Source organism: Sebastes umbrosus, chromosome 13, assembly GCF_015220745.1.
Source record: "Sebastes umbrosus isolate fSebUmb1 chromosome 13, fSebUmb1.pri, whole genome shotgun sequence".
NCBI classification, from domain to species: Eukaryota; Metazoa; Chordata; class Actinopteri; order Perciformes; family Sebastidae; genus Sebastes; species Sebastes umbrosus.
The window spans coordinates 17,082,153-17,103,042 of record NC_051281.1 but is presented as its reverse complement, the minus strand read 5'-3'; the positions used below and the strand labels follow the sequence as shown (position 1 = coordinate 17,103,042).

The 20,890-nt window shown below is 38.1% G+C and overlaps 1 protein-coding gene across 7 annotated transcripts; it reads left to right on the top strand.

Moving 5' to 3' along the window:
- The first annotated feature begins 1,395 nt into the window (after window positions 1-1,395).
- Window positions 1,396-18,146, top strand: LOC119500458 (muscleblind-like protein 2a). Of its 7 annotated transcripts, XM_037790175.1 has the most exons (10): window positions 1,397-1,620; window positions 5,673-6,371; window positions 10,672-10,836; window positions 10,896-11,147; window positions 11,279-11,533; window positions 13,654-13,707; window positions 14,037-14,187; window positions 15,314-15,349; window positions 16,743-16,837; window positions 17,929-18,146. In XM_037790175.1, exons 2-10 carry the CDS (start codon window positions 6,198-6,200, stop codon window positions 17,941-17,943), a joined length of 1,197 nt encoding a protein of 398 aa, XP_037646103.1. In that variant the 5' UTR covers window positions 1,397-1,620; window positions 5,673-6,197; the 3' UTR covers window positions 17,944-18,146. The 7 variants fall into 7 exon arrangements, with proteins under 7 accessions (XP_037646106.1, XP_037646101.1, XP_037646105.1 ...); XM_037790178.1 differs by lacking the exon at window positions 13,654-13,707 and having other exon boundaries at window positions 1,396-1,620; XM_037790173.1 differs by lacking the exon at window positions 16,743-16,837 and having other exon boundaries at window positions 1,396-1,620.
- The last annotated feature ends 2,744 nt before the right edge of the window (window positions 18,147-20,890 follow it).

Genomic DNA, 20,890 nt, shown 5'->3' with positions numbered 1-20,890 from the left:
ATTTCATTACTACTTACTACAAATGATTGTGCAGAATTTTGACCTCACACTATTTTTGTTTGATAAATTCATATTAATATATTTCGTTGATTAGCCTAGATATTCATATTTCTGCGTGAAAGCGTGTTCTCATTAAACTGATCCAGAAAAACTCACATGGTTTTATTGCTGTTCCCTTGGTAACAAGCAAACCCTTGCCCTTATACTGGCTTTAAATCACAATATATATCAGAAATTTGAAATGCAAAACCAACATTAGGCTAATTGAACCTAAGTTGTGCAACAGGAGGTTAACCTCTGCTAAATTTTTAGAAAAATACTGAAAATGTTTTAAATATCAGTAATAAAGTAATGATGTGTCAGAGTTTTAAATGAACTGCTCTGGCTAAATAGTTCATCATACCATTATGCCACAAACTCATATTTTACTGCAATAGCGTTCTCTATTATACACAGCAAGCCTTGTGGTCAATATTGAGAATTTATCTCCTCAATCCTGGGATTTGTCAAACTGGATTTCACATGAAATCCCTTTTTGAGTGAGAAGTTACATATCAAAAGTCACTACGCAAGGGAAGTTAATGAATTATGTATGCATAATTTTGCAAAATCTAGGTGTTTCTTTTCTGCAAACCCCCAAAATAATGGGGGTTTGCAGAATTTTGGGCATGAAGGTGCTACACAAAAGTGTATTACGAACTACAATATTACCATATCATATAAGTTACATTACACTATCTATACACTTCTTCAGAAACAAATCTCATCCATCTTATTTGACCTTGAGCAGGCCTGTAAGGCTGGGCTACTGCTTTGCCTCTTATTCTGATTATACAAGGCAAATGCTTTTCATTATACCTCTTTAAAAAAGCCTTTCATTTTCATTATTTCTTATACAAATATATTGGATTCACAACTCTTTAAGATACACATGGGGCTATTTCATTACTATAATTACAAAACATTATAATAAATTAAATATTGGGCAGAATTTTGACCTCACACTATTTTTGTTTGTCAAATTCATATTAATATACTTCATTAATTAGCCTTAGATATTCATATTTCTGATTAAAAACTAATCCAGAAAAACTCACATGGTTTTATTGCTGTTCCCTTGGTAACAAGCAAACCCTTGCCCTTAGCCTTACTGGCATTCGTGTGGACCGTACCACTTTGTGGTGGTGGAAGGGGAGGGGGGTGTTGGAAGATATAAGTTATAGAATTACCTCTTTTTGCCTAAAAAATATCACGTTAAATTCAACTTAACGCATTTAACATTGTGACATAACATGTTGTTTGCTATTATTTATCTCAAACGTTGTATATTCAATTATGAATAGCATTTATGTTTATCTGTACACCCCCCTGGGAGAACCCTCGTCATCACATTAAAACTGACGATCAGTACAGTAAGCTGTCAAAAGCTTGTTGCTTAAATCTGTGCAGTGCTACAGTAAAGTAATGGAAGAAATGAGGTCGAAATAACGGGCTTGTTCAACAGACATTTTCGGGAGCACTTGACATCTTGTTTATCGTGAGTTCAGCTGGACTGTCGTGTCGTCTGTCGTCCTAGCTGCTGCGTGATTTCCTCTGGTGAGAGCGGTTGATGATGATGAGGTAAGCAGGTGCACTCCTCAGCTAGCTAACGGAAGCTAACGGACGTTAACGGTAATGTTAACGGTCATTTATACCGTTAGCAACCATGACAACGGTGTAACCATGCTAACCGTTACCTCGTTACTGTATCAGCTGTCAGGTAACGGTTAGCTGACAGTCATTATAGTGGCATGGTGTGCTTGTTAATGGAGAGACATGACTGTGTATATACAGTAACGTGGTATGGGTGGGACGTCCATTATCAGAAATATGGAACCTTCACAAACAATTTAAAGTATTTTTCTAAAGGCTTTCAACATAATTATAATCGCACAAGATGCTTTTAGTTGTGCTTTTAACCTGCACTCCAAGTAACAGTACAATGTGTGTGTTGTTTATTTGTTTGTTTATTTGTTTTGCATAATTTAAGACTATACAACATAACAAAATAAATAAATGAATAATATACAGTGCAGGAAGAGGCAAACAAAACCACCACCTATAGAGACAAGATTAATATAAATAAATAATATGACTACATAATAGTGATAACAAACAATTAGAACAAGATATATATATATGATAACAACAATAACAATATAGTAAATATAGCAAAAAAGATAAGTGTGTTGCGTGGAAGTGTATGGTTAGTGTTTGTGAGGAGGATATTGATTTAAATATCTATAATGTGCATTTTATCATCGTTAAAGGTCCCATATTATGCTCATTGTCAGGTTCATACTTGTATTTTGTGTTACTACTAGAACACGTTTACATGCTGTAATGTTAAAAAAAAACGTTATCTTCCTCATACTGTCAGCCTGAATATGCCTGTATTTACCCCTCTGTCTGAAACGCACCGTTTTAGTGCATTTCAACGGACTTGCAACAGAGTGCATTGCTTGGCAACAGTTTTTGGTCCATGTGTACTTCCTGTCAGCTGATGACATTCACATACACTGCAACCAGAAATAAACTGGGACACATTAAGAATGTTTACGTTTAAAACCGTGTAATGCTCTAAATGTTGTGTATTTGTGACATCACAAATGGACAGAAATCCTGACGGCTTATTTCAAATTTCTGAATACAGGCTATGTGTATTTCTCCGTATATTGAACGTTTCAATACTTTCACAGTATTTATATGGCACTTAAACCTGCTTTATAACAGACATGACAATCTCACTTTTTACAATATGGGACCTTTAATACTGGACTGAATACGGCAGCATGTGTCAGAAATAAACATTTACCTACTATTTCAAACTGGAAAATGTTATCACCAAGAATAATACCATTCATTCAACAAAAAGTAGGATGAGTTCCTGTAAAGTGAGGACACTGTCTAATGTGGGACACCCAAGCTCCAGTGGGTGTAGGTCTTCCTCAAACAAATAAATCTCCAAAACTATTGATATTTAATGTCTTTCTAATATGCCTAAATGCTTCAAAACTATTCAGATTCAGATTCAGACAACTTTATTGAGCCCAAGAAAGGCAATTCAATTCACAGCTTGCATTTTCTTGCAATTTTGGTTTGATTAGGACACATTCTGGGGATTTTGGAGTGGTACTGGGTTTGGATTTAATGTATTGGCTTCATATCACAATATATTCCAGAAATCTGAAATGCAAAAAAATGGCCAACATTAGGCTAATTGAACCTAAGTTGTGAAACAGGAGGTTAACCTCTGCTAAATTTTTAGAAAAATACAGAAAATGTTTTAAATATCAGTTCTAAAAAGTAATGATGTGTCAGTGTTTTAAATGAACTGCTCTGGCTAAACAGTTCATCATACCATCATGCCATGAACTCATATTTTTACTGCAATAGCGTTCTCTATTAAACACAGCAACCCTTGTGGTCAATATTGAGAATTTATCTCGTCAATCTTGGGATTTGTCATTTTGGATTTCACATGAAATCCCTTTTTGAGTGAGAAGTTACATATCAGAAGTCACTACGCAAGGGAAGTTAATGAATTATGTATGCATATTTCTGCAAAATCTAGGTGTAAAATCTTGACTTTACTCTGAATTATTTGGGGGGTTTGCAGGGGCATGAAGGTGCTACACAAAAGTGTATTACGAACTACAATATTAAGTAAGTTACATTACACTATCTATACACTTCTTAAGAAAAAAATCTCTGATGTACTCTGATCAATATTGAAACCAAGTTGAAAACCTGGCTTATTAAGGAGTTGTAATTACACAAAATTGAAATAGAAACACTAGGGATGCACTGAACCGACTTTTTCAGTCCATTCGGGCGAAATGTTTGTACAGTGTTAGTAGGTATATCATTTCCTGTGTCTATGTGTTGAATCCAGTCTCCTCTTAAATAATCAATATATATTCATAGATATAGGGTCAACTGCCAGCAGCGTCTTGCTCCAAGCTGTGCACAAACAGTGCATCAGCTCCTGGTTTCCTATTGGCCAATTTCTGACTGGGAGGGTTTTCCTGGGGGCTGGCACCCAGACAGGAAGGGGGGGTGGCTAGAAATGTTTCAGCAGAGTTGGACAGGCAATTTTTACTGTTGTGAAGAGAAAATCTTTGGTTACTGAATCCGTGGGACAGAGAGGGGGTTAAAAGCTTGTTGTGGTCATTATATTAACAAGTTAGCCGCTCAAAAGTTGTATCTCTAACCTAGATCCTCGGTCGGGGGACAGAAGTTCTTTAGTGCCACATGAAGTGAGAGAGGTAGGTTTTCTTGCTCTGTTTCCTGACTTGCGCCCAAAGGAATTTGCTGCAGTATGCTGTGGGATAGCATGCAGTAAAGCTGAGCGGCTGTTATAGCAGAAGATCTGGGTTAACAACAGCAGAGTTTATTCTGAATCTGTGCCTTTTGAGTTTGTGTACACTTTTAGACCATGTTACTTGCTCTCAGTGGAGAAACCTCTCAACTCTTATTCAGCTCACGAGTTAGCCACCTTTTCTGCCTGCTCAGCAACTTCCTGTGTGTTTTACCAGTTAGACTATCCCGTCCTGTGTTTGACTCCCAACATGATGTGTGTATAAGCTTTGTCTTGCTTTCCTTCTATTCTGTATGTGGGCTTTGGTGGAACAAGAGTCAGCATATCTGACGGTAGCAATTTGGCACCAAGTGCTCGTGTCATCCTGTGAGTGTTAGCAAATAAATAGAGAGCAACCATATAATAGCAAAAAGGTTAAAGTGAGCAGAGAGAAAGTACAGAATTTATGTGTGATTTAAGATGAAATCTAGTCTGTTTTAGTGGATACTGATCCACAAAATGTGTTACAAATGTAGCACAGCACCCCTCTTATGGCTCTATGGATTTGAGCTTTGGAAATGTTCACGTACTGTTATTGATTGATTGATTAGCATGAAACCACCCAGCCGCACATCCCAGACTAGCACAACAACTGTGACTGTGTGTCGAACATGGTTAACATTGTTCAGTTTTATTGAAGAGGCATGGCTGGGAGAAATCGCATGTGAAATGTGCCGATATACTACTATTGCATGTACAACAACCAACACAACATTTATGAAGTTTGGAATGGTCTGTCGAAATAATCTGTATTCTCTGATAACTAGCTACCATTACCAACATTAGGCTGGAAAACATCTAGATGTTCATCTTGAGATGTTTGTGCAGACACAGGGCAAAAAAAAACAGTGACTGAGAGAGGAATTATTGTGGAGTAAAGCACAAAATCGCAAAAGTAATACAAAAAGTGGAAATGTTCAATTTACCAAGAGGGAAACATGCCATCTTCTGTAGAGTAGATACACAGTTTTATTGATATAGTGACCTGGTCAGATTTAATTTTGTTGTTTAGAGTTTCAATGTTCGATCCAGTGACATATTGTATATTGTACTTCCTTGTTCCTAATCCATGCTTCTTTTTTTTTTTGCTGGAGCCCTGTGCCTTGTGCTTAAGAACAGATGAACGGTCTCTAGTGAATAGTACAAAGCACTTGAGATGCTATCAGTGTTTATGGTAGCTCTAAATGTGCCAACTGTAGACTGATGGCACCATAATTGTAGTGTTGTTTATTTGGATACAGATTCTATAATATACATGCTTTTTGTCTTTCAGATCACCAACAGAAAGTGCCTTTGAGAAAATATCCCCGACTTGAAGTTGGTCCGTGTGCATTGCCAGCCTGTGTCTTCTTTAAGGCCAGACTCGAACACCATCCCAGGATACCTCATCTGCAAGCCCTTTGCCACCACTTTGCACAACTTCAGCACCTAAAGATGCTAAAATAGAGCCATAATATAAAAGGACGGAGACTAATGACCTGAGAATGTATGACTAAAGTGACAAGTCTGCATTAAATTTCCCTCACTTGTCTGATATTTACGGGCACCATCATTTGTGGAATATACACTTGAATGTGTCAGAGGAAACAAAAATCACATCTGCAGTTGTTTCTTTCTGATGGGTGATTTCTCAGTGATTGACCAGCCATCTGATCGTTCTGCTCCAGCTGATGAAGGACTCACCACGGTGTTTTAAAAGAGGAATTTGCACGTAGAGCCAACCTACAGCTTTTGGTGTATGAGGCACAATAAGATTGACTTAAAAGAAGATTTAAATATATGATTATAACCTTTGGTCATGGCGTTGAACATTTCTTCATCAAGAGACACAAAATGGCTAACTCTGGAAGTCTGTCGACAGTTTCAGCGGGGAAACTGTTCACGTAGTGACGAGGAATGCAAATTTGCTCATCCACCGAAGAGCTGCCAAGTTGACAATGGGAGAGTAGTTGCCTGCTTTGACTCACTGAAGGTAAGAACTACTGCACACCCTCATATAAAAGGATTTTATACCATATGAAATGAAACATTTTAGAGGTTACCTGAGTGAATTGTTTCTCTGTGCCAAATCAAAAATGCATTTTTACATTTTTGCTCCTCTTTAAAAGAATTTAAAATGTTTTGGATTACTCAAAGTGCTCTTGGGGGTGCGGGTTACATCTAGCTAGCCTGTCCCATCAAATACATTTAAACCATAGACTATATATAAAGATGACTTTCACTTTACAAAAGTGAAACCAAAATATCCGGGATACGGGAGCTGCCATCTTGAGATTTTGGTGACATTTGGAGCCAGAGTCTGCGCAGTAGTGATCGGGGGCCTGGAGCTGCGGTATCGAGGTCCCGCTCACACACTTGCTCGAGCCAATCACGAGCCAAGCAGCTGGCGGCCGCAGCTTGTTAGCGTGAGCCACATAGATACCTGTCTTTTGACTTTTTAGTTTGGCCCTTGTCCCATCCGCTAACATGAAATGGGACCTATACTGCAGCCAGCCACCAGGGGGAAATCGAGATGTTTTGGCTTCTCTTTTGGGGAGCTGTCACGTCGTCCATCTTTATACGATCTATGATTCAAACCTGCAGGTCTACCAAGCTAACCAGTGATAACAACAGGACATGGCTTGGAGTATGAGTTTGGAAAAACATCCCTCCCTGATATAATTCATAGTTGTGTACACGGCAATGTTCTAACATATACTGTATAGAAAAATGATAAACCACAATCTCAAAGCTTTATCTTCCATCATGTATAGCTCCAGTGTTTGTTCAACCGTATTTAATGAGACACCTTTCCAAAAATAGAGTGAAATACCTGTCAGATGTTACCCTCATCACTTATCTAATGTAGACTATACAAACAGCCAGTTGGATTACAGCCTGTTTATTCTCCTGTTTGCTCAGTTGCCCTGAATGAGACCAAGGCTGCTATATTCACTCTCGCACACTCACTATCACCACACAATACAGCTTTGCCCCTAGGATTATTCTCATGTTGAGTCATCGTCTTATCTCCTTACTGTAGGCAGTTTATACACAGCTTGTGTGGACAGAGGGCCTTCTCTCTGCCCATGTGGTCAATGGCCTGGACCAAAGGCTTTAGCTCTAAGTAACTACCTCATTCCTTTATCTAAAAACTGACCTGCATCATTTTTGCCTACAAAATATATAGATGAAGACAGCATTGTTTGGAAATATACATATACAACTTTGTAATGTTGTATGTCACAGCTAGACTAAATTGTGGACTTCATTTTGGTGTATTTCCATAAATAAACAGTAAACAATAGAACAATTAGGGCGCCTTCACAAGCCAACATTAAATCCGTTTTAGTCAAACTGCAGGGTGGTTCTTTTGGGCAGTTGTGAATGCAGTAATCTTATTCTGGTGCAGACCAAAATAACCATAGTGCGGTTCGATTGCAGGGAGAACATTATCCAACCCAATTGCAGGTAGTGAACCAAAACACATGTGATTATATGGTGCCTGAGTGGGCATTTGTTGAGATGGACACAGCGACAGGTTAGCTCTGGTGTAGGTAGAATTTGAGCAAATATGATAAAAAAATAAGTTGTTTTTATAAAACGGTCACCATATCCTGACAGTAGTGCATGAGACAGGTAATCTGAGAAAAAATCATGTGCCCTCCGGTGCTCCTAATGGCGTCTGCGAGATTTCACAGACTGGAGGAAAACAACCAATCAGAGCCGAGCTGGAGCCTGCCATCTATAAGCAGCTGTCAATCACTCTCGAGCTCCGATCAAATGGTCAAACTATGGATAGGTTATTATGGATTTTTATGCCCAATGATGACAAAAATATTCAGCCTACTGCATATTTAACATGAGCAGGAGAGTACAACTGACCTCGACTTCTGCAGAAGTCTGATGTTTGCTTGACATCTGGGCTGAAGAGAACATACAGAATATGCTAAATAAAGTCCACAAAAATATTGATGTAGTTCTCCGCTGAGTCAAAGTGAAAAAACTTTGAGAGCAATATTTCAAGGTCCGTGATTCCCTGCATAGAAGTGGCAGCTCTAGACGAAAAAGATAAATTTGCTCCTTCGTACACGCCCCTCAGCATGAAGTCTTTTATTTGGTCCACATTAATTTATGCAGTGTGAGACCAACCAGACTAAATAGAAAACAAACCAAAAGTATCAATTTCACTCTGATTCGGACCAGCCAAACGGACTATGGCTTGTAAAAGTGCCCATAATAGAGATGTTTAATCCCTATTAGGATTAAGTGAGTGAATTAAGATAAATATCAAGCCTAGTTTTATCTTATTTTAAGTCTTAACCTAGAATATCTGTTGCGAGGATGGGAATGAGAGGTCAGCTAAAAGTCATGTGATGATGTCACATGAATCTTTATGAATAGGCTTTTGTCTGAGGAGTCCTCAAAAGTCTCTTAACAATATGACTACTGGTATAACGTCAACTGGGACTCTAGCTGTTGCTTACCCTCAGCCTTTATTTATTAAAGGACAGAATAGAGCTGGCTGCCCAAGTTGTGTTTGTTTTCCTCTTACTTCACTGTTTTGGCTCTTCCACAGATGGCAATTTCTTGACATGTGATTCATTTCAGGTCAAAACTGTTTTACCCATTCATCAATTACCCCTAACAGAATGTGCACATGCTTTGCTATTGTAACTAGTATCTCATGACTTCCATTAAAGCAGTTGAGAGTCTTGTTGATAAACAAACTTGAACTGTTTCCTGTGGCTAGCTCTCACGACTGTTAGATGTTAGAGGATTACTCTCAGACAGCAGAGAAGTGAGCATACCCATTTAGAGCTACAACGGTTAATTGATTAGTTGTCGACTATGAAATTAATCGGCATCTATTTTGATAATCGGTTTGAGTAATTTTTGAAAGAGGACTGCTCTGATTGGTCAGCTGGCCCACTGTTGTGATTGGTCAACCGAACCAAACTCTAACTAGCTTTGTTTGAGGGTGTGCCAAACTAGCTGCTAGGCAGGTATTATGCAAATGTGTTACGTGTTGACATCACCACGTTACGGATGAAATGCGGGACTTCAATCAAGGCGTTTCAGGCAGTTCAGGAGCAGGGTTCTGTGGGGAGAGTAATTCCTTTTTAACACACTAAAGGAAAGAGAAAAAGCACAAAAGCATAAAAGGTCCTCTTTAAGAAAAAAAAAAGTCTAAATTCTCTGATACCAGCTTTTTAAACGTGAATATTTTCTGGTTTCTTTACTCCTCTATGACAGTAAACAGAATTTCTTTGAGTTGTGGACAAAACAAGACATTTGATGACGTCATCTTAGGCTTTGGGAAGCACTGATCAACATTTATCACCATTTTCTGACATTTTATAGACCGAGCAACTAATCGATTAATCGAGAAAATAATAAACAGATTAATCAACAATGAAAATAATTGTTAGTTGCAGCCATATACCCGTTCATCATTTCATGCTACTTTACATATTGTCAAGGCAGAGTAGTCAATGAGCAACAGCTTCCTCGTCTTGGTCCTCAGTTTAACTAAACCCTCCGTAGCTGTGACGCAGGAACCTTTATGCCAGTGTAATATGCAAGGCATACTTTCATTTCATACTTTCAAGCAACTAGTTGTACAAAGTTGTATAACAATAAAATCTTAGACATTAAAAGGGGGTGAATACTTTCTAATGGCACTGCATTTTCTCAGAGCTATATCTAGACTAATGAAACATTGATGACAGTTAAACCTACATGGATATTCACTAAATTAATTAATATAAACCTCTTGGGAGAAATGCAAATGATGTGAAATTAGTTAACTTGATTTGAATGTGAAGGGCAGGGAAAGCTAAGCTCTCATTAGGCTAATACAGATGCTTGATTGACAGAAATTTGATTGGTAGGCTCATTTTAAAGTCTAAAAGGAGGTAGAAATGCTTAAGCTTAATAACCGTTGGATTCCCATTGGACCATCATGCTCCTTACAGCCCTGTCTATTACATTTATATTGGCACATCATCTACATCCAAAGCTCACATTCAATGCCAATGTGGGAAATGGTGTTTCCTTCATGTAGCAAGGTGAGAGATACAGTAGATCGAGGTGATGGATTGTTGTGTAACACATCTGACTTTCATGCTGGAGGAGGATGTTTGCAACTCAGTTTAGACCAATGATTAAAGCATCTGTTTCAAAGAATTTCATGATAAGAGACAATAAGATTATTTAGAGGAATATTATTAGGATCAACGGCCTGCAATCTTGATCGTTCTTTATGCCTTTTCTATTTTCTCTGAATACAGGGCCGATGCTCAAGAGAAAACTGCAAGTATCTTCATCCACCTTCACACTTAAAAACCCAGTTAGAGATAAATGGGCGCAACAATCTCATCCAGCAGAAGACAGCAGCAGCTGTGCTCGCCCAACAGATGCAGCTCATGATCCCAGGACCCAGCCTACAGTCTATGGTAAGGTCCTTGTAGGAACTCCTATTTGTGTAATGGAGCTTGTCTCACTCTCCTCATAGCCAACATTTCATGTTACACAGGGACTGGGCACAAATACTGGTCTTGGTTATGGTTCATACATGACACCTATGAGCCATGGAATGAGCCATGGAATGAGCCATGGAATGAGCCTCATCCCAACAGACAACCTCTCCAGCACCCAAGTTCTTCTTTCCGGGAGCCCACCCATCACGGCCCAGAGCTCCTCCTCCTCTTCTTCTTCTTCTTCTTCGTCTCCCTCACAGAAGCTGCAGCGTGCAGACAAACTAGAGGTATTCATGCACCACAAGGAGTGATTTGAACATGAAAAAAATACATCGGTAGTTCTGTGGGTTGACATAATCTGGCTCCATGCCGAAATGCTGAATTGTTGTCACCGTCTTTATAATTGCTCCTCTCTCAGGTGTGCCGCGAGTTTCAGCGGGGAAACTGTGCGAGAGGGGAGACAGATTGCCGCTTCGCTCACCCCAGTGACAGCCCAATGATTGACACCACAGATAACACTGTCACTGTTTGCATGGACTACATCAAGAGCCGCTGCTCCAGGGAGAAGTGCAAGTATTTTCACCCGCCTGCACACTTGCAGGCCAAAATCAAATCCAGTCAACAGCAAGTCAGTCACACAGCCGTGGCAGCCCAGGCCGCAGCTGCAGCCATGGTAAGACAGAGCCTTTATTTAGTTTGCACAAAACATATATTATCATGCCAATAATATGTTGGTTTTTGTTGGAATTGTGTTTGCCATGACATCACTGAATGTGGAGCACTATATATTTATATGTAGAAAAAAAAAAGTATCTGATGTCTAAGTGTTAAACAAAGCAGGAAATCAGCAACATCGAGACAACTGAAAACTTCTCTCTGGGACTATATCAATTAAATTAAAAAGAGATTTAGTCATAAATGGAAAAATCTGCACTTTGTCTGTTTCTCTTCTGATAATTAAGAGCATATGCCAGTTTTTAATTCTGATGTAAACAGGTTTTTTATGACATCAGAAAATATTACAAAGAAGGATGAGATGAGATTAGATTCATGGTAGTTGTTGTCAAGGTTTAGTCCTTGGATTACAAGGCCTGTCAATCAAATTGAGAGCAATAGCAGGTTGGAACCTGCTACTGCTATTGCTCCATTATAAAAACTCGAAATACAAGATTGAGTTTTGAGTTTTTATAATGGAGCTGTGCTTTTTGCTGACATTTCAAAGCTTTTGCCTTTAAGCTTTGGCCCAATCAAAAGATGAACATTTTCTATGCTGGCACATGCACCAGACGCTTCATAGACAGAACCGGTGCTATATTGCAGTTAACTGACGAATGGCTTGTCAGAACAGTTTATGTGCTATACAGTATGAATCATTGTAATGGCTAAGCTTTGTTATAACTGCCTGCATGGAAAAGTGCACAAAAGAGCAAAGTCATCTGTTCTAAACTTGACAGTTTTCCGCTTCATCATTTCTGCCATTTCTTTAAATGTTTCTTGGTTTCAGTTTTAACATTAACTTACTTTACTTAAAGCAGCAGTGGGTAGAAATGGAGCAAATATGATTTAAAAAAAATATTTTTATAAAACAGTCAATATATCCTGACAGTAGTGCATATGAGACAGGTAATCTGAAAAAAGGCAGCGCTGAAAATATCAATCAATATTCTGTTACCATAATGCCTATTTCTCGCATAAAATGTTTTCAGAAATATCTTGTAGTGTACTGTTTAGCTGGAAAATGAGAAAGTTTGTGACCCAGCAGCCATGTTGAGATAAGTTGAGGAAATACCAAGCACCGCCCACCAGCCGGAGCACAGCCAATAGGAAGGCTCTCTCTCTGAAATGACCTGTGATTGGCCAAAGTCTCCTGTCAATGGCTAGATTTTGTCAAGCGTGAAAACAGAGCCATGAGGAGGTGCAGAAGTCTAGTTATCTCTCAGAACACTTGAATTACAATATGCTGAAATTATGGAATTTTTTGCTCAATGATGCCAAAAATATTCTGCCTACTGCAGGTTTAAGTTGCTTTAAAGTTGCACTTTCAGTTCTTGCCATATGTCATGTGGCTTCAGTAAAATGTGCTTCCTTGCCCTCCCTACATGTAGACCATCTACTTTTCATTAACATCATCTTTTATGGTTACCTACATTTACATAATATTTGTGTTGCATGAAATTTAAGTTGAATTTTAAGCTCACAGAAGCAATCATGATGTAGAGGAGGCATCTACCCTTCCACCAAAAGCCTTAGTGTGAATGTAGTAAATGGAGCTCCACATTCTGTGTTTTATGACATCGCATACATGGTTATTTCAGCTGTTTATTTGTGATGTAGCCTTTGGCTATCTCTCACAAAACCACACATTTTTTTTAATTTAACTATAAAAATGTTCAGTGCTTGATGTGCATTACATTGTTAGCCTTATCGAAATCTGATCAAGTAGTAGTGATCAATATTCAGTGTCAAAAATTACAGATTAAGATATAAGATATAAGATTGTGCCCTATCATTGTAAATCTGTGTTGCCAAAGCTATTGATTAACTGTACATGTTGACCTACTAATGAAGGAGTCTTTAGTTAGTGTCTTTTAATCAGTTATTTTGGTTACTGTGCATGCATATTGTGTTTTATGTTGTATACTACATTCAGATTATTTTGTTTTTGTTTTCCCCTTCTCACCTATCCACAATGCTGTCCCCCATGACGCACCTCTGCTTGCTGTTACCTGTATGTTAAACGCTTGAATCCCATTGGCCCACTGCCATCATGTGCTCGCTGCCTGCTATTAAAAGACTCAGTCGACTGCCAAAGCAATGAAGCGATCCCTCGAGGCAACTGTAGACCTGGTATTTTCACCTTTTGCTTTGGTTGTAGCTATTAATTGAACTGTAATAACTTTTCATTTTTTGTCATTGTGCTACATATAGTCTTTGTGTACACAGTCATCATCAGTAGCTTTAAGTGCTAGATATGTTTTAAAATCTTTTGTTATTCCATTCATGTTTGTATCCTAAAACATGCTCGATTTGATGTGATGTGATAACAGTCACCTTTATTTTTGTAGTCGTGTTTGCCGCTTTTCCATATTTTTGTAAATGAATACTAAAATATTAAGTAGATGCTCAGAGAGAAGAGAAAGTTTTGGTGTGTCATGTCTCCTCTGGTTTCCTTTCAGGCCTATCCCTACAGTATACCCCTACCAAAGAGACAAGCTTTTGAGAAGAGCAGCTGGGCCAGCTCTCTCCTCAGCCCCAGTTTTTTGCACTACCAACAGGCTCTGGCCAACTCACAGCTGCAGCAGCACACTGCTGCATTTTATCCCACAGGTGAGCTTCTAAACTCGATCTTGAGTCAAGGCTAAACAGGAATTTTATACACTTCACACTTTCTTAATTCTTTTTTTCTGGGGATATTGCCCACAAATATACACACGTTTGTTGTCACTTGACTTAAAGTTACTGAGAGGAACTTTTAACTGGTTATGAAACAGTCCCACCATGGGGTTGCCAAAACTTCACGGGGGGTCGCAAGGCCTTCTTGATTTTAAGAGGTGTAAGACAACCTTTTTTTAAAAAAAAAATATACAGTTGATCTCAGCTTTTCATTCATTTCTGTGAAGAAAACTCAATGAACTTGTTGTTTAAGAAATAAATGTAAAAATTAGAAAAGTATGCATTAAGGAGCTAATGGAACAATGGCTAAGCATTAGGTAGAAGAAAACACTGAATTTATATTAAAAAAAAGAAGCCTATTAAGTATGTACAGTATAATTGTTAAAAATCCAAAATACTTACACAATAACAGACAGAGAATTGTATTAAAAGTTCCTAAAAATAACAGGAAAACTCATCTCTGATGCAATATTCACAGAAAATAATCTGCTCAAAACTCATGAATACTCACTGATAGAAAAGGGGTCCCTTAAGGAAAAAGGTTGGGAACCACTGCTCTATATGACCTACATAAGGAAACGAGACCACCAGCGAGAAGATTGGCTATTTCTGTATAGTTATTCTTAATGCTTGTCATCAGTAGCACCGGGTCGGATTCCGCACAGGCCGTATTGCTGGGCCCGCTGAAGCAAAGGGAGGCACAGGGGAACCAGAACCAGGGTTGCGCGGGGCAGACTGTCAGACCCTGCTGCAGTTAAATGAGAGGTTTTCTAAAGGGAATCTGGTGCTTGGAAACACCACGGCTTTTGTCCACAGGGACCACCAAAATCAAAACAAAATTAAAGTTCCTCGTAGTAGCTTTAAGAACCAAGATGTAGTATTTTACTTAATTTAATCTGCACATCTGTTAAATCTTTACCATCTAAACACTATGGGTCTTATTTGTGTATGTTTTCTACACTAAAGATGTATTCATGTGGGCTCATGCCAGTGTTGACCATACTGATATGTGTCAGCCACGCTAAAATACAGTCTCTCTTTCCATTTGATGATCACACAGGTTCTGTCTTCTGCATGGCTCCCGGTAACGGCATGGGTAGGTCCCTTCTCTATTTATTATAAACTCTGCCTTATTATCAATGAAGAGCACGAGTGAAGCTTTCATATTGATCTGGCTGTTTTTGTTATTCCAGCATAGGAAAGGAAACCTTTGAATCAGGATCAATCAGGAACCACATTAAAATCGCATCTCAAATTGATCAGAGGATAGTTTTATTGTTGTCATTTTGTTTTTTGTAGTGCATATTTGTGGGGGTTTTTTTTATAATCAAGTCTTGTGATACATACTTTCTTGTAATATATCAATAATCCTTTCTCAAACATCACTTCAGGTAGTCAAACAGAATATTTAAATGTAAGCATTTTGGTGGATTTTGTTTGTGGAATAACCACGCACCATGGATTAGGAAATTTGATCAGCATCTCTTAGTTTCACTTCAATGTTTTATAGTCTTTAAATTAGGGCTGTCAAAGTTAATAATAATGAGATAATAACGCAAATTTGTTTTAACGCCACTAATTTCTTTAACGCATTAACGCAACTTGCGATTTTTAGGTTGTAGCGGTCTCAGTTTTAAAGCTAGAGTGATGATATTGGCATGAAACTAGAAAACCGAAGGAATCCATGTCAACCATGTCATACTAGCTTTTCGCAAAGGAGGCTAAATAACTCTCTAAACTTGCGCTAAATTTTGGCGCAAGTTTTGGCTGAAAATGGATTCTATGGATACCCACGAGTCTCCCCTTTATAGACATGCCCACTTTATGATAATCACATGCAGTTTTTGGCAAGTCATAGTCAAGTCAGCACACTGACACACTGACAGCTGTTGTTGTCTGTTGGGCTGCAGTTTGCCATGTTATGATTTGAGCATATTTTTTATGCTAAATGCAGTACCTCTGAGGGTTTCTGAACAATATTTGTCATTGTTTTGTGTTGTTAATTGACTTCCAATTATACATTTATACATACAATTGCATAAAGCAAGCATATTTGCCCACTCCCATGTTAATAAGAGTATTGCAATTAATCGTGATTAACTATGGAACATCATGCAATTAATCGCGATTTAATATTTAAATCGATTGACAGCCCTATCTAAAATGTTACATCATTAAAACTCCTCAAATTTCTTATTAAAAAACACTTTGATCATGTCTGGTGGCATTGCTGTAAATGCCGTCTCTTTTGGGATGTCAGATTATGGACAGATTTCCTAATTTTATCTCTTATCAGCTCTCCTTTTATGTTCTCCCCTGCTGTCTCGCTTTGCTGTGTGATCACATGCCATCTGCTGGTCTAACCCGATGATGGCTCGCTGCTAATGTCATATTGTATTTGCCTGGCAAGAAAGAGAAAAACATTGCTATGGTTACCATAATGCTCCACCTCCGTTTTCATTGCTTTCATGGTTCCTTTCCTGAAAAAGTCCCCATGATGTACAGTGCTGCGCCTGCTACTGTCTCTGCAGCAACTACTCCCGCCACAAGTGTCACCTACGCAGCAACAGCACCAGCCAATCAGGTTTGCTCCTTTTTAAAGCTTTCTGTCATAAATCCTTGAGCTCTGAATGAGTGCTTCATCTTTAAATCAGGGGAGTTGCTTTGTCAGCATAGCATTGCCCTGCTTGCATTGCCTGTCATCAAGCTTCATCATTCATGTAGACCTTCAGTTGAACTACAGTAGGTTGCATCTCACCCCTTTCCCTGATGACAGACGTCACTTACAGTACATGTATTTCGAGGTCTTCCATCTGCAAACAGTGATGTTGCATATATTCTTTACTGCATGTTATTTTGCTGTGTTCCATGTCAGTGTCTGTTTCATTACTCAATATGCAGTTCAAAATGTTCCCTGAATACTTAAAACACAATAGTAGCTTAGGTACTTGTCATACTGGTTGTATTAATTAGTTAATATTTGCATTAATTGTATTATTATCATCTTTGAAAATATGCTGTCCTGAATAGGATTTTATTTTTATACACTTTATAATAACCATCATTTGTAAATGGTAAATTGATAGATAATTAAACTTAGTTAATACTTTTACTTTTTACTATGAACAAACCATGAAATGAGAATTAATAATGTTTACTAATTATTAGTAATGCTATAATATATAAAAAAAAAAGACTGTTTCTATGGACGCAGTTCTGATGTCGGACTGTGGTGGACCGTTTTTGTGTCAAATCGTTGATTTCTTAAGTTAGTAGCTGTGTAATAAGCGGGATAATGTACAGCTAGCAGGTCATTGTTGTGAAATAAACCCCTTCAGGACGATGCAAGACCCTCGCGCCGCCCTGTTGGGGTTTATTTCACAACAATGACCGGCTCGCTGTACATTATCCCTTACATAGTATTTCAATTTGAAGTAATGGCACAGCCATGAAAAATTGTCATAAGTTGTTTACAGTTTAAAGACCTAAGGGAAAAATAAGACCAATATCAAGTGTTTAAGGGTTTAAGGTATTTGTTTCATTTCATTTTATCAATTTTATATCCATCACAATGATGATTCTTGATGGGCCCTTTTGTCATGTAACATTTGGACCAAGTATATTTTTTCTATTTTTTTGCAACCACTAAGTGACTGTGTTTTGTCCCTGAAACAGATCATCCTCAAGTAACCACCAGAGACAGAAGTCAGTGCCGTGTTGCTGCTGTTAAAGACGCCAAACAACTGCTCTGTAAATACCCTGTTAACACCACACACAACTTACAACAAGCTGCATGCTGATAACATCACTGACGAAAAAGTTGTAGACATCACTTTGATCGCTCATAATAAATTACACAGCTCAATTACTAGGATTATACTGTGTTAGATAAGTGTCACAGAAGATTATTGTATGCACGCGCCTTTGCACCCGTATTACCATGCATCCTCAGTAATGTGCATAATATCCTGGTTTCTATTCTCTAAACCAATCCTGACAAGTTCAGAGGTGCATTTAGCCTCTTAATCAGCTGCAGTGTGTCTCCAGTTCACATGTAGGAGCCTCATAAATCAAAGTTAACTTTTCTGAACACCAGGAAACACATTGGAATAACACAGAAACAGGCAGTACAGACACAGTAGTAAAACCTTATATTAACTGATATGGAAACAAACACTGACAGTTTTAAATGATGTAAATATTACAAGAGGAACAGATGAGCATGACAGATATAATCTGAAAACAGTACATGTTAAGAGCAGGTGTAAAAGGGTCCTATATTGGTGATTGTTAAAATCGTATCAAGATATTTAGCAACAAATATTTTTTTTTCCTTTCTTAAATGTGTTATGTAAACTAAAAGTTTTTTTTCACATTAATGATTGTTTATATAGTGCCAGCTTTAATTATTTCAAACAGTAAAACACATTTATTTTAACTTTAAAGTCCTCAAAGTTAAGGAAGTTTCCTTTCAAATGTTCTGAGGTTAGTCCATCTATATGGTTTAGCCTGTCATCCCCACAGAACAGGATCAGTGCTCCACCTCCTGGTGTGCCTTTGCATTGCATATACAGTATGTTTGCTGAGAGAAAATACTGTTTATTCCATTTGCTGCAGATACTTTTTTTTTTAAGGCAGCGAAGCAACAATGATTCAAACATTTAGATTTCCCCCTCTTTATCTTAAAAAATATTGGATCAGTCACAGTGATTGTTGACTTGTTGATGTATCTGTAAGTGGTTTTCACTTCTGGAGACAGTTTCACAAAGATAGACTATGGCTTTAGTCAAACTAATATTCAGATTTCAGATGTTTGAAATAATCTGTTTCACAAAATTGTAAAGTAAGACTAATGGCTGACCGAGTAACCACATCAATTCGCTCAGCAGAAAATGTTTCGATTCAACAGTTGCAAGGACATTTGGCTGGTAGGGCTGCAACTAACGATTATTTTCACTGTTGATTAATGTGTAGATTATTTACTCAATTAATTGATAGTTGCTTGGTCTATAAAATGTCAGAAAATTGTGAAAAATGTCGATCAGTGTTTCCCAAAGCCCAAGATGACGTCTTCAAATGTCCACAACTCAAAGATATTCAGTAGGGATGACCCAAATGCTTCGAAGCTTCGGCTGTTGCCATGGTAACCGACCTCCAAATCAGTATTCTGATGCTTTGTTTTTTTTTTTTTTTTTTTATGTAATAACAATGTATAAATCCCAAAATAGCCCATGAAATAAGGAATAATCCTACAACATAATTTATTATTCATACTCAACATTAATTATTATTAGTTATTCTCAGAAGTATATCGCTGTTAGTTGTGTATAGAGGTGCCTGTGTGTACGGTAGTGTGGCAGCGACACTGTCTCGGGCACTGAAACGGGAGAGATGGAGACAGACAGGCAGAAAAAACATGTCAGTCTTCCACGCCTCGAAGCTTCGAATACCTTCGAATATTTCTCATTGAAGCTTTGAAGCCCCAAAAATGGTATTCGGAACAGCCCTGATATTCAATTTACTGTCATAGAGGAGTAAAGAAACCAGAAAATATTCACATTAAAGAAGCTTTTTTTTTTTACCCAAACCGATTAATCGTTTATCAACCTTGAACAAAAGAAAATGACTGACGATGTTTCACTGCTGTATATTTTCAACAGGTTACTTCGGCCTCTAAAAACTCTCTCCCTTGTCATCACTCGCTCCGCAATATTGTTATAAAACCAAATATGAGCCATGTTTTCCCCATTTTTTGTAGTTTGATGCCACTGGTAAACAGGTGTCACTGATTGTTACCATGGAAACACTGGTCAGCAGGTGTCACTGATTGTTACCATGGAAATATCTTAGTTCTGAGTTAGCCTGGTGGTTGGGTGATTATTATGGTGCCTTCAAATGGGGTCATGTTTACCGTGTTTGTTGACGTCGTCAGAAATGGCGAAGGCCATTTTCGGTGCATAATAATTGAATATATTGTAATTTTAGTCGTATATTGTTTTTCTTTGTGATTTTAGAATATGTCTGAGGAAAATGTTGATATTCCCAACTGCTTCATCTTTTCCCTCTGTCATTATGCCTTTGCATTTCCTGCATTATGTTACCCGCTTGCTAGCTCGCTAAATTGTTAGCCTCTGTAGCTTCTAGACGCCGACAGTAACGTTAATATTGCCGTTGCTTAGCAGCGTTGTTCCCACGACTTACCCACTTGAACGCAAAGCATATTGTGTACACGACTTCCCATGTTGTAAACACAAGCTCACGAGTTTCATTTGAAGGCACCATGACTTTAAAATAAGCTTGATTTTTGTGAGACTGTCTCACTTGCATTAGACTAATTAAGCAAAATTAGGACTGGCCTAACATTACAGACCGGTCTAAAATATCTTTTGTGAAACTGGCTCCTGGTCCGACTTGAACATACCATGTTTTTAAGAAGAGCCTCCACAGCCATCGAAGTCAACTCAACAAAAGGGTGTTAGAATTACCACCGCTCATATTCAAGCTAAAGTTCCTGTAATCCTATAAAGAATGAGTCGAGTAGTGTGTGAACTGTGAGTCTTAATGTAACAGTCAGTTTTCAGTACTGTATTGTTTGAATGTTACAAGTGCCTGAAGAATTGTGCAGATGAGGATATCC

Coding starts and splice junctions, on each gene's coding strand:
- LOC119500458 (XM_037790173.1), top strand. CDS start 6,198: ATGGCGTTGAACATTTCTTCATCAAGAGACACAAAATGGCTAACTCTG. Junction 11,534..13,653: donor AGGCCGCAGCTGCAGCCATG/GTAAGACAGAGC, acceptor TGCTATTAAAAG/ACTCAGTCGACTGCCAAAGC. Junction 13,708..14,036: donor TCGAGGCAACTGTAGACCTG/GTATTTTCACCT, acceptor GTTTCCTTTCAG/GCCTATCCCTACAGTATACC.